This window comes from Perognathus longimembris, chromosome 28 (assembly GCF_023159225.1).
Source record: "Perognathus longimembris pacificus isolate PPM17 chromosome 28, ASM2315922v1, whole genome shotgun sequence".
In the NCBI taxonomy this organism is placed as follows: domain Eukaryota; kingdom Metazoa; phylum Chordata; class Mammalia; order Rodentia; family Heteromyidae; genus Perognathus; species Perognathus longimembris.
Genome location: NC_063188.1, coordinates 102,501,611 through 102,514,772, shown reverse-complemented (window position 1 = coordinate 102,514,772; position 13,162 = coordinate 102,501,611). Strand labels below are relative to the sequence as shown.

The following is a 13,162-nucleotide window of genomic DNA, read 5'->3' as shown; positions in this document are numbered from 1 at the left end:
GTCACTTGATTCAATGCATAAAGGAATCAGGCCAGGTTCTGATCAGAAAAATTGGTTAATGAGGTTTATTGTTTTAACTTTTTTCCAATAGTGTGTATATACACACATATACAGACCACATGCATACATATATTTGGTCCTAGGGACTGAATTTAGGATATCAGACATGCTAAGTACATGCTGTACTAAACTATGCCTTTAGGCTTATTTTTGCTCATTTTGTTTCCTTTCCTAGAGCTTTTAATATAGTAGTAATAGAAAAACAGACATCTGGTGGTCTCTAGAGTCAGTTGTTCCCTGACTTTGTTTATATTAAGATATTCTAAAACTATATGCTTTGTTTATATATATAATACATGTGATATGTACTATATATAAATAAAAATATATAATATATTATAATATATTAAGTTAAAGTACTTTGGAACATCCCTAAATAAATAAAATATCACTCTTAAAAAGGCATGGAGTGGGCTGGGAATATGGCCTAGTGGTAGAGTGCTTGCCTTGCATACATGAAGCCCTGGGTTAGATTCCTCAGCACCACATATATGGAGAAAGCCAGAAGTAGCACTGTGGCTCAAGTGGTAGAGTGCTAGCCTTGAGCAAAAAGAGGCCAGGGACAATGCTCAGGTCTTGAGCCCAAGCCCCAGCTGCAAAAAAAGCAAGGAGACAGTCAATATTCTAGAGAAATTTTGATGAAAACCCCTATCAAATGGTTATGACAGCTTCCAGTTCAGAAGACTAGGCCTATTGTGTATGAAGGGAAACTTTCAGAATTTGGAGAAGCTTTATAATGCCTGTAGGAGCTTCACAATATTTGCTTTAGAAGGACAATCTCATATGATAACATTTCTAAATTTAGAGTGAAGTTCTTTTTTTTTTTGCCAGTCCTGGGGCTTGGACTCGCTGTCCAAGCACTGTTCCTGGCTTCCTTTTTGCTCAAAGTTAGCACTCTACCACTTGAGCCACAGAGCCACTTCCGGCTTCTTCTGTTTATGTGGTGCTGAGGAAATGAACCCAGGGCTTCATGCATGCAAGGCGAACAATCTACCGCTAAGGCCTATTCCCAGCCCTGTAGAGGGAAGTTCTTGAGCCATCCTTTTCTTTTAAAGAAACACCCTGAACTTATTCTGTCAAATATTATTAGATAACTCACTTTGATTTGAATTTTTGTCGTAGTTGTTTAAATATGTTATTTTGACTCATAGCCTTCAATTTGTATTCTTAAAAACCTAGATTATGTTGAATTCAAAGCCAGACAACTGAATTATGTCAGCTCCCTCATGAGCCATTCCCTGTGTTTCAATTAGAAAATTGTACATCCCTTCTTCCCTCCTTGCTTCCCGCCTCCCTTCCTACTTGCCTTCCTTTTCTCCTTCACTTCCTCCCCCTCTCTCCCTCCCTCCTTTTCTCTTTTGAGAGAATGCCTCTATGCAATCCCAAGTGAGCTTGCAATCCCCCTTGTTCTACTTCCTGAGTAAAAGGATCAAAGGCATGTTCTACCATGTCCAGCTTCTTAACTAACCCAGACTTGGGAAAATAATTTATGTGCAGCAGAAAAACAATTTATAGCTACTCTTGTAAGCTGCTGCTATGGTTTAGAAAATACCAAGGGTCAGATTGTGTTTGATCACTTCCCATATCACATGATGAACAGGGATTCAGAAGAAGCATAAATGAATCCTGCCCAGCAGTCCCTTAGCTACTATGTTGTTAACTGGTGCTTTTCTCTCTCCCTCCCTCCTCTGTTTTCCTCATTAGTGTCTAAGACTGAAGGAATCAGCTAAGAGTAGCTCCTTGCAACATAAAGGGAGGGGAGTTTTCACCCTCTTGTCTTGGGATCTGAAGTCAAATTCATGAACATAATATGATTTAGAAGTCATGGGCTGTGGCACTTCTTCATTGGGAACCAGGCAACCTGAGAATGGTGAGTGCTGGGAACAAGCCTGTGTTTATGAATGAGAAGGAGGGAGTGTACTGGACTCACACACTGCTTTCTCATTTACTCCCATAGTTCTCAAGCTGTGTGGTGTGATTTTGTATAAGGCACCATCAGTTGGTAATGGCTAAATACTGGGGGAACATGAGAAAATACCTGTAGAAAACATAAAGTACTATGTAAGAGATAGGTTCTATTTGATTTCAGTTGAAAATGTACCAATATAAAATCTCAGTGTCAGAGAGCAAGAAAAACACTGTAGTTGCTATCTATTTCTTCAATACTCTTATAAATAGATATATGATACAGTGTCATACCTATATCCATACTTAGGTGACACTTAACATCATTGTTGCAATTTATTAGATTTTATACCTCAGTGATCACTCTTTATATTTATTCAACACAGAACTTCATGAGATTTGCTTCATGTTTTTAAAATATCTTTGGGACAATTGGGAGAACACTAGATTATCTGTTTCTCAAAGTAGTATTTTGTTTTTGTATACATGATATGCTCTTCTCTATCCCCATATAATTAGAGGCTTAAATGTTTCCCTTTATTTGTGCTGGGGTGCTTTTCCATGGTTACTGAAATCTGGTTGAAATTCACTGGAATGTTTAATGGATGTAGTCTGTACAATTTTTTTTTTTTTTTTGCCAGTCCTAGGCCGTGAACTCAGGGCCTGAACACTGTCCCTGGCTTCTTTTTTGCTCAAGGCTAGCACTCTGCCACTTGAGCCACAGCGCCACTTCTGGCCATTTTCTGTATATGTGGTGCTGAGGGATCGAACCCAGGGCCTCATGTATACGAGGCAAGCACTCTTGCCACTAGGCCATATCCCCAGCCCACTGTACAATTTTTTTTAAGCTGGGACAATTATATGAATCCTTTTCTCTTGTATTCCTTTGTTATGTATGATATGGATCGATTCCCAGTTTTGGTTCTACATCTTGGTTTTGGACATTTACTCAGTCTTCTGAATAAGATAGAGAATGTAGCATTCAAGTTATTCTAGCCTCATCTATGTGAAATGTTTTCCTTTGTGGTGCTATGTTAGCAAGCTAGTCTCTGAAAGTAGGAAGGAACTCTTTCAAACCTTTAGGCATACCATGAAAATAGATCTTTAAAAAACACTTAACTTTTGGGCTGAGAATGTGGCTTATTGGTAGAGTGCTTGCCCAGCATGCATGAAACCCTGGGTCCAACTCCTCAGTACCACATAAACAGAAAAAGCCAGAAGTGGCGGTGTGGTTCAAGTGACAAAGCACTAGCATTGAGCAAAAAAAAATCTCAGGAACAGTGCTCAGGCCCTGTGTTCAAGCCCCAGGGCTGGCAAAAAAAACTAACTGAATTAGCACAGAGTGAAGAGAGTAATTATCTTTTTATATTTCTAGAATTAGACGCAGTTCTTTAAAAGTATCCAAATTTCTTAGGTTAAAGGAAAAAAAGACTAAATCCAACCTAAAATGCAAGTTCTATCTATTTTTAAAGTGTTTTTTACCTTTTAAAATATTATACATGGGCTGGGAATGTGGTCTATTGGTAGAGTGCTTGACTAGCATGCATGAAGCCCTGGGTTCAATTCCTCAGCACCACATATACAGAAAAAGCCAGAAGTGGCACTGTGGCTCAATTGGTAGAGTGCTAGCCTGGAACAAAAAGAAGACAGGGACAGTGCTCAGGCCCTGAGTTCAAGCCCCAGTATTGGCAAAAAAAATTATACATAAAAATTATACATAAATGTATAATTAGGTTAGATTTTTTTAGATTACTGTTCTTTTAAGTTAATTTTTTAAGATGAAATTTACATAATGAAAGTAACCACCATAAAGATGAACAATGCTGTGGCATTTGGTACATTCATTCATAACCTTGGGCATTAACCACCTGTCTAATTCCAGAAGATTTGAATATTTCAGTTATTATAAAGTAAAACTTTGTCTCCACTAAGCAGTTTATTTCCCTTTTCTCTCAGTTCCTGACTACATTCTATCTAAATTTATCTATTTTGGACAATTCATGTACATGGAATCATATATAGTGTGGTCTTTTCTGAATGGCTGCATCCAAGTTGTAGCATGTAACTGTATTTCTTTCCTTTAGATTGTTGAATACCCCATTGTAGAAACATGTCATATTATGATATCCATTCATTAACTGATGGACATTAGGTTTTACACTTTTTTGCTTTTTTACTATTATAGACAATGCTACTGTGTACATTTATATGCAAGGTACTGTGTGAAAATAGGTTTTTAGTTTTTTTTTTTGCTTTTTCAAGTATTTTATTAATTTATTTTTAAATTTATTTTTATTGTTATTATAGAGTTGATATACAGAGGGGTTACACGTACGTGAATCAGGTAATGGGTATAATTCTTTTTTTTTCAAGTTTTTATTATCAAACTGATAGGTTTTTAGTTTTCTTGTACATATATGAGTAGTATTGCTGGATCCTATGATAGCTCTATGCTTAACATTTAGAGGAACTTCCAAAGAAGTTGGACTTGAACTTATAAGTAACCTGAAGAAACATCTTTGCTGTCCTGTTTCCTTATATGAATATTGGTGATAATACTTTCAAACAGTTAATATTTTCCAGTAGGTCCTTAATACATGGTAGTTTGAATAAAAGGAGGCAGCTATTGTTGATGGTTCTTTACTCTAAAACTTGACATTTTTGTATAAGAGAGTATAATTTAAATCTCATCTCTCATTTGATTGCTTTTTTTCAGTACTGTGAAACTATAGCATGTCTCAAAAGCTACCAGCCCACTGGGGAATCTGCATGGATAGTCCACAGGCAAAATACAGAGTTTTGGTTTATTAGTATGTGTTATACACCGGACTAAACATTTAGTGTCTCATTGTAACTTCCTTAGGGAGACAGGTGTGTTTATTCATCTGTCTTTTGTCAAATGAATTTCAGATGCAGAAAATGTGGTGTATCAAAATTCTCAGTTCATTGTATATTGACATCATTAGTACATTCAAGATTCTTATTTGATACCATGTCCTCTTTTATCTGTTTACCCCATGTTAATTCTAGTCATCTAGAAACAACTAATCTCTTATGTACAGTATGCATCATTTCCTTTGTATTTGTGCTTATAAGAGGTATAGTGTGTGTTTTTGTGTATATATGCACATATATGTGTATATATTTTTTGTGCCAGTCCTGGGGCTTGAATTCAGGGCCTGGGTGCTGTCCCTGAGCTTTTGTGCTCAAGCCTAGTGCTCTAACACTTGAGCCACAGCTCCAGTTCCAGCTCTTTGGTTGTTAATTGGAGATGAGTCTTACAGACTTTCCTGCCCAGGCTAGCTGTGAAGCAATCCTCAGATTGTAGCCTCCTGAGTAGCTACGATTACCAGTTCCTGGCGTATGTGTATGTCTATTATTTTCTTTATTGTCAAAGTGTGATACAGAGGGGTTACAGATTCATATGAAAGGCAGTGAGTACATATGTGTATTTTTAATTGATGTGAAATGGTATTGTGTTCTATTCAATTTAGTCTCTGACTTTTTAGTAAGTGTTCTAATGAAAGCACTGCATTTTTAAGACTTAGCATATTACTGTGGGTTTGTTTATTTTACCACTTCCAGGGTGTGTTAGCATAAAATTTTCTACAGCCACAAAGAAGCAGTTATATCGCCTATACACCCTTTGTGAACTGTATGGAAATTACTTGGGAGTATATAGTGAATAGAATAGAATCTTGCTAAGTGATGTAGAGGTAGGTGCTGTTATTAAACCCATTCTGATGGGGAAACTGAGGCTTTGAATATTTTAATATCTTTACCAGGTCACTTAGTAATTAATTAGCAGGGCTAGAGTTCAAATTTAGGTAGTCCTTTTACACCACACTTCCACCCCTTAAAGGCTGTGCCATCATTATTTTTTTGAGTGTTTGAGACTTGAGTAAATTCTATGAAAAGACATCAAGAGCAACTCATTGTTTATAGATTTTTTAAAAATCCGTATACTTAGGATATGGAATCTAGGTGGACTGATTATATTTTTTGCTGAAGTACTTGTCTGTACCTGGAGCTACATAGTAACTGTATTTTTCTGACTTTCATACATATCCTGTGGATCTGCAGTGGTGAAAGCTGCATTGGTCATCCAAAACTGGTATCGAGGTTACAGAGCTCGATTGAAGGCCAGACAGCATTATGCCCTTACTATCTTCCAGTCCGTCGAATATGCTGATGAACAAAGCCAAATGCAGGTCTGTTTTACAAGACTGTCTCTCTCCTTGTCCCCTACTGCTAAAATGCTTCTCTTTACCTCCTGTTGTTGAAAGAATGGAAACTTGGGTTCATTTTAAGCTGAGGAAGCTTGGTCACAGTCTAGCAGCAACATTGTCTTGAAACTAGGTGTTAAGGGACTGTCATTTGGGAAGAAAGTGGTGGTTTTCAATTTTTAAGTTTACATTTTTCAAAGGGCTGCAAAGTAGCTAAGTAATAAAGATAACTTTATTCTGTTTGGAGGTATGTGCCCTAGTGGGAACTAAAGTTGCTATTTTATGAAGGGAAAGAGTACTTTAGGAGTTAAAAGAATTTCCTGAGAATAAACTTAAGCAAGTTCTGTAAGGAAAAAAATATATATACATATATATATAGAGAGAGAGGGGAATGGCCTTTAAAAAATTTATTATTATAAAGGTGATTTGTAGAGGGGTTGCAGGAATGGTGTCTTTAAAGCTTGAAACATGAATTCAAAATTTCCTCTTTAATGCCCACTGATAAAAATGGTCAGGCTGGGAATATGGCCTATTGGCAAGAGTGTGTTTGCCTCGTATACATGAAGCCCTAGGTTCGATTCCTCAGCATCACATATATAGAAAACAGCCAGAAGTGGCGCTGTGGCTCAAGTGGCAGAGTGCTAGCCTTGAGCAAAAAGGAAGCCAGGGACAGTGCTCAGGCCCTGAGTGCTCAGGCCCAGGACTGGCAAAAAAAAAAAAAAAAAAAAGAGATCACTTTTTAACAAAAAACGGTCTACGAAAGGTCTTCAGTACAGTCATTAATGAGAAATCAAGTTGTAGACTAATACATAGTTTATCCTACACATATGAAAAAACAGCAAAAGTCTGGAAAGAGATATATACTAAATGTGTTTACTATGGTTAGTTATGGGGATAGGAATATTGATGGGTGGACATGGATGTCAGGAGGAATTTATCACTTATTTGGTGTAGTTGGTAGTTTTTTTTTTTTTTTTTTTTGGCCAGTCCTGGGCCTTGGACTCAGGGCCTGAGCACTGTCCCTGGCTTCTTCCCGCTCAAGGCTAGCACTCTGCCACTTGAGCCACAGCGCCGCTTCTGGCCGTTTTCTGTATATGTGGTGCTGGGGAATCGAACCTAGGGCCTCGTGTATCCGAGGCAGGCACTCTTGCCACTAGGCTATATCCCCAGCCCCTGTAGTTGGTAGTTTTAAGCAATCATACTTAAGTATCAGATTCTAATCTTTAAAAATAATTAATGACATTTTATTTTTTTTTCAAATTTTTATTATCAAACTGATGTACAGAGAGGTTACAGTTTCATACGTTAGGCATTGGATACATTTCTTGTACTGTTTGTTACCTGGTCCCTCATACCCCCTCCCTCTTCCCCCTTTCCCTTTCTCCCCCTGAGGTGTTCAGTTCACTTACACCAAACAGTTTTGCAAGTATTGCTTTTGTAGTTGTCTTTTTTTTTGTAAAACAGATTCCCAGTTTTATTTTAAATATATGATTACATTTCATAAATGTTATTTATAAACAGCTCTCCTCTGTTGTTTGTCTTTTTTTTTACCCTGTGTCTCTCAATTTTGGTATTCCCTTTCAATTTCCTACTTCTAATACCAGTATACACGGTTTCCAATATACTCAGATAAGATTACAGAGCTAGTGTAGGTACAACCACAGGAAGGTGATACAAGAACATCATCAATAGTAGAAGCTACAGATACAGATGGGACGTTGAAAGTAGTTACAACTGTGATATAACAATCGTTTCCATAACATGGAGTTCATTTCACTTAGCATCATCTTATGTGTTCATAAGGGTATTAATGACATTTTAAAAGAGTTAAATGGGTTATTTTCTTCTTGTCTGCTCTTAAAAAGATTGGATCCAGTCCTATGGTCCCCTTTCCCTGATTAGGAGCTCACAGTGTTGGCTGTCTTTTTAAATACTACATAATCTCACCACCAAAGAGAAAAGAAGCACAACTAAATAATTATCTTAGGTTAGATCTCCAAGAGACAAAGTGTCTTAGGTGAGAGACTGAGTGTGAGACAGGGATTCTGATATAAGAGACTTACTGAGACTGAAGGAATGTTCTCAGGAAAAACCTTTAAGGGAGTGAGGAAACCAAGATAGAATAGCAGAAGAAGCTTTCTGGAGAAGTATGACCTCAGCCTGATCCAATGAGGAGACCTCAAGTGTGAAATGAATCACAGTTTGTCTGTGGGGGAAATGGCTGCCATGCTCTTACCCCACTCACTTATTGTGTCTGGCCATTCTGCCAGCAGAGATGAACATGCAATACCCTATGCTGCCCATCTGCAAGGGCAGAGGTAAATGTGACACCCGAGCCCCTGTAGTAGCAGGTAGGCAAATGCCTCAGAGTAGAAAACTTGCATGGAACTGGCAGCATTTATCACAGTAGATGTTTGGGCTTTATTAATATGCTGTTTTTATTTTATCCAGCTATCCAACTTCTTTTCCTTCATGTTGGAACATTACAAACATATACATAAGGAAGATACAGGTAAGCAAAAATTTTATGTTTTGAAGTAACGATTAGATACGGAATTATTCTCATTGAGAAATGCAAATAGACATCTTTTTAATTTCTCAACTTGGATTGGATTTCTCAACTTGTTGGATGTCTTTGTGACATCCAACAAGTGGTAAAATTACTTTGACTGGATTTTTTTTCTCTTTGCATGTGAACTGCTTTGATATTTTCACTTTTCCAAAAGAACAGATTTCATTCAGCATTCATTAATTGAATACCACTCTTGACCCACCACAGTCTGTGAATGCACAACAGTAGCTTAGTAAAGGTGATCTCATTTTTCCCTCAGAAATCTTGTGCTAGGAAATGAAAATATTTTGAATATATCATACGGTGGGTCATGTTAAGAAACTGGCAGATTAAATGCAATTGGCCTCAACAGGCTTCTGTTTTCTTTTCTCTTTCCTATGTGCATCTGTCTGTCTTGTGTAGTTTGAATATATTCCTCCCTCCCAGAGTTCATGTGCTGCAACAGTATAGAAAAGTTGTACCTTTAGAAGATAATTAAGGTATTAAGGGACCCTGTCCTCATGAATAGATTCATGCCATTACCATGAGAGTATATTTGTTACCTTGGGAGTGGTGTCCTTATGAAATAGGAATTGAACTACCATCTCTCTTTCTTATATATGCTGCTGGCCATGTTCTGGCTTATTACATAGAAAGAAGGCCTTCACCAGGCATTGCTCCCTTTGCCAAAACCCATAGCTAAATCAATTTATGTACATTGTAAATGATCTAATCTATAATATCTGTAATTTCATCATAAACCAACTAAAACACTATTATAATCTGTTTTTTTTTTCCTTTTGGTGCCTATCCTAGGGCTTGAACTCAGAGTGTGGGCATTGCCCCTGAGCTCCTTTGCTCGACTAGTGCACTCCCACTTGAGCCAAAGCTCCACTTTGACTCTTTTTTTTTTTTTTTGGTCTTTTGTAGTTTTTTTTTTTTTTCCAGAGCTGAGGACTGAACTCGGGGCCTTGCGCTCGCCAGGCAGGCGCTCTTCCACTGAGCTAAATCCCCAGCCCTTGACTCTTATTTTTTAATTGGTGATAAGAATCTCAGGGGGGGGCTGGGGATATGGCCTAGTGGCAAGAGAGCTTGCCTCGTATACATGAGGCCCTGGGTTCGATTCCCCAGCACCACATATACAGAAAACGGCCAGAAGTGGCGCTGTGGCTCAAGTGGCAGAGTGCTAGCCTTGAGCAAAAAGGAAGCCAGGGACAGTGCTCAGGCCCTGAGTCCATGGCCCAGGACTGGCAAAAAAAAAAAAAAAAAAATCTCAGGGACTTTCCTGCCCGGGGCTGACTTTGAACCCTGATCCTTAGATCTCAACCTCCTGAGTAACTAGGATTACAGGCTTGAGCCTGGATCTAATCTTTTTTTTTTTTTTTAATAAATCATCTACCTAGTCATTCTGAAGGAAAGACTGACAATATTGATATAGTTCAAATACAATTTTAAAATTATAACTTCAAAAGGCATGCATTTTTCCTGCAAATTAAGATCCATTATCTCAGAAGTGGATATCAGACCTTACAGCTCATTTTACTTCAATCTGAACTAATGATTTTTCTCTAAATGGTAGTGTATCTAGGTTTATCTTTTAAGTAATCTTGTACATACCCTTCAGCTGCAAAAGAATGACATTCTAATGGCATAATTTAAGCTAAGTAAATATGTACAGAGCTAAATGAAGAATATAATGACCTATAGATGCATTCTGAATAGTGAACTAGCCAAATATTACGGAAAAGTAGGTAGAAGTGGCAGCTTAGCCGTTTTCATTCTTGTAGGTGATTGCAACTTAAAGAAAGTTGTTTGTTCTTTGGCAGAACTATTTTAGAGAGGAAATACAGGATGATGAAATGAAATTATACTTTCTGTTAATGATCTAATATTTCAGTGAAGCCCTACTCCATCAGAGTCACTAATGGAGTTTCAGAGCCATAGAAGGCTGAGTTTTAGCCCAGAGATCTTCTCATGGGGGAGGGAAAGTGGAAGAAAAATGAGAGAAGGGTAACAGTGTTCGACAAGAAATGTACTCATTACCTTACTTATGTAACTATAATCCCTCTGTACATCACCTTTTCAGTAGAATAAAATAAAACTCTTCAGGTGATTTTGAAATGTAACAATATTTTTAATTTGGAAACTAATTTTTTTTTTTTTTTTTTTTGGCCAGTCCTCGGCCTTGGACTCAGGGCCTGAGCACTGTCCCTGGCTTCTTCCCGCTCAAGGCTAGCACTCTGCCACTTGAGCCACAGCGCCCCTTCTGGCCGTTTTCTGTATATGTGGTGCTGGGGAATCAAACCTAGGGCCTCGTGTATCCGAGGCAGGCACTCTTGCCACTAGGCTATATCCCCAGCCCCCGTGGAAACTAATTTTTTGAAGTATAACATACTTTACAGGAATGTCCAACAATTGTATGACATATTATTGCTTATTATTCTATGGGTAAGGCAATTGAACAAGGCCCTTTGGGGATAGTTTGTCTCTGTTCTATGGGTCATTGGTTGGACTCAACTCATCTAGCTTAGATGAGCAAGGAAGTCCAAATGGTTTTACTCATATGTCTCGGTTCTTAATTTGGTTAAATGTATCCTTGTCATGTAGCCTCTCTGTTCAGGAAGATTTCTAGAATTCTTTACCTGGTGGCTGGTTCCAAGAGGGCACAGGCAGAAACTGCAAGGTCTCTTAAGGCCTTAGTACTGGAACTCTGAAAATCAGTTCTGACAAAGGGTATTGGTCAAAGCAAGTCAAAGGCCAGACACAGACTCTTAAGTCTAAATACTTCTTTCTGTGTGTTCCTTCTTGTAAATTTAAAAGGCCCTGAAAATGTTGACTATTACAACTGTATTGCCAGATGTTTTTATGATTTAACTTTATAAAATTGAACAGTTCTGTTACATTTGGATTTTTCATATTAACTGAACAAGAAAAATAGAATAGAATATCCAATGCTTCTGAATAGTTTGAAAACACAGCTACATATTTCCAAGTAGTTATCCAATTTTGCTATAAAATTTATTCAATGATAGATATATTCACTACTGATCTGTGATGCCTCCCTTCTAACATACTCAATTAAAATTTGTAATTGGGTATATTTCTGGTTGGTCTGTTCCTTTATATATCTCTTTCCTACAGAGTCCTAATTACTGTAGTGTAGCAGCAAATGTGACTTACAGATTATTATTTATTTCTAATACCCTCTTTGGTGTAAGTACTTCAAACAACCTCCATCTAGGCCTGTTTATTTGAAGTGCTGAAATCTCTTAAGTAGGATATTTTTAGTGGCCAGGAAGTTATTTGACATTGCCAGATAGTCAGGCCAGATTGGTTAATGGGTTAAATTCTGAGGCACAGAGCATTTCAAGACTTTTAGCGTTTGAACATGAGAAGTGACCTAGAGGCAGTTTTTTTCTGTACATAAGAATCTCACCACCTCTTTTGAAACTCATTTATGCTGGTGCATACCTCTGTTAAGTTACTTTCAAAGCTCAAAGCGAACTCATAGGATTTGGTGGGGACAGAGACTCCTCATGAAAGTTTCCAATCTTCCTTTCCTGTCAACCTCTTCCATAGCCAAAACTACAATACCTAGCAATAGGTTTAAACCGAGAATGGTGGGAGTAAGATGGTGTATGTTGTATGCAAGTTTTGATTTCTTTCTGTTTCCTAGAGCAACCACAATGTCTTTTTAGACAGATATGTTACATATATTCATTATCGTAGGTTTTTAATGATGTTGGCCACTATGTGCTTTAAAAATTGTTTTTGTTTTGCCAGTCCTAAGGCTTGAACTTAGGGCCTTAGCACTGTCCCTGGCTTCTTTTTGCTCAAGGCTAGCACTCTACCACTTCAGCCACAGTGCCACTTTGTGCTTTTTCTATATATGTGGTGCTGAGAAATCAAACCCAAGGCTTCATGTATGCAAGGCAAGCAATCTACCTGCTTTTTCTAAGTAGTTTATTGAAGGTAAAAGTCTCATGGACTTTTCTTCCCAGGCTGTCTTCAAACCATGATCCTCAGATCTCAGCTTCCTGAGTAGCTAGGATTAAAGACGTGAGCCACTGTGCCCAGTCCAGGTTTAAATCAAGGACAGTCCTGAATTTTATGAAGTGACATCATTTTGGCATCTGTTAAATGTATTATATAGATGCCAGTGGTTTTAATCCAAATTTATAATTGGGAAGTTAAATAACTACAAATGTAGTTCAAATTTTACTTAAAATTTTTTGTACTTGTGACCTATGGGTTGTAGAGGCAGAAATTGTTTGCTTGTTTTTACTTTTTTACTTCCTTTTTTCCCCTTGTGTTCAATGCTAGGGATTGAACCAGGGTCTTTTCATGCTAGGCAACTATAGCGATAATATGCTGTATCCCAAACCCACAGAAATTATATTTTTAAAAAATCATGGGCTTT

General features: G+C 37.7%; 1 protein-coding gene across 1 annotated transcript in view; it reads left to right on the top strand.

Annotated features, from left to right (window-relative positions):
- The first annotated feature begins 1,884 nt into the window (after positions 1-1,884).
- Ppef1 (protein phosphatase with EF-hand domain 1) overlaps positions 1,885-13,162 on the top strand; it is a 42,584-nt gene continuing 31,306 nt past the window's right edge. The window contains exons 1-3 of the mRNA XM_048335493.1: positions 1,885-1,930; positions 6,049-6,176; positions 8,643-8,703. Of these exons, the coding sequence (XP_048191450.1) occupies positions 1,885-1,930; positions 6,049-6,176; positions 8,643-8,703 (235 nt within the window). The remainder of the gene's footprint in view (positions 1,931-6,048; positions 6,177-8,642; positions 8,704-13,162) is intronic.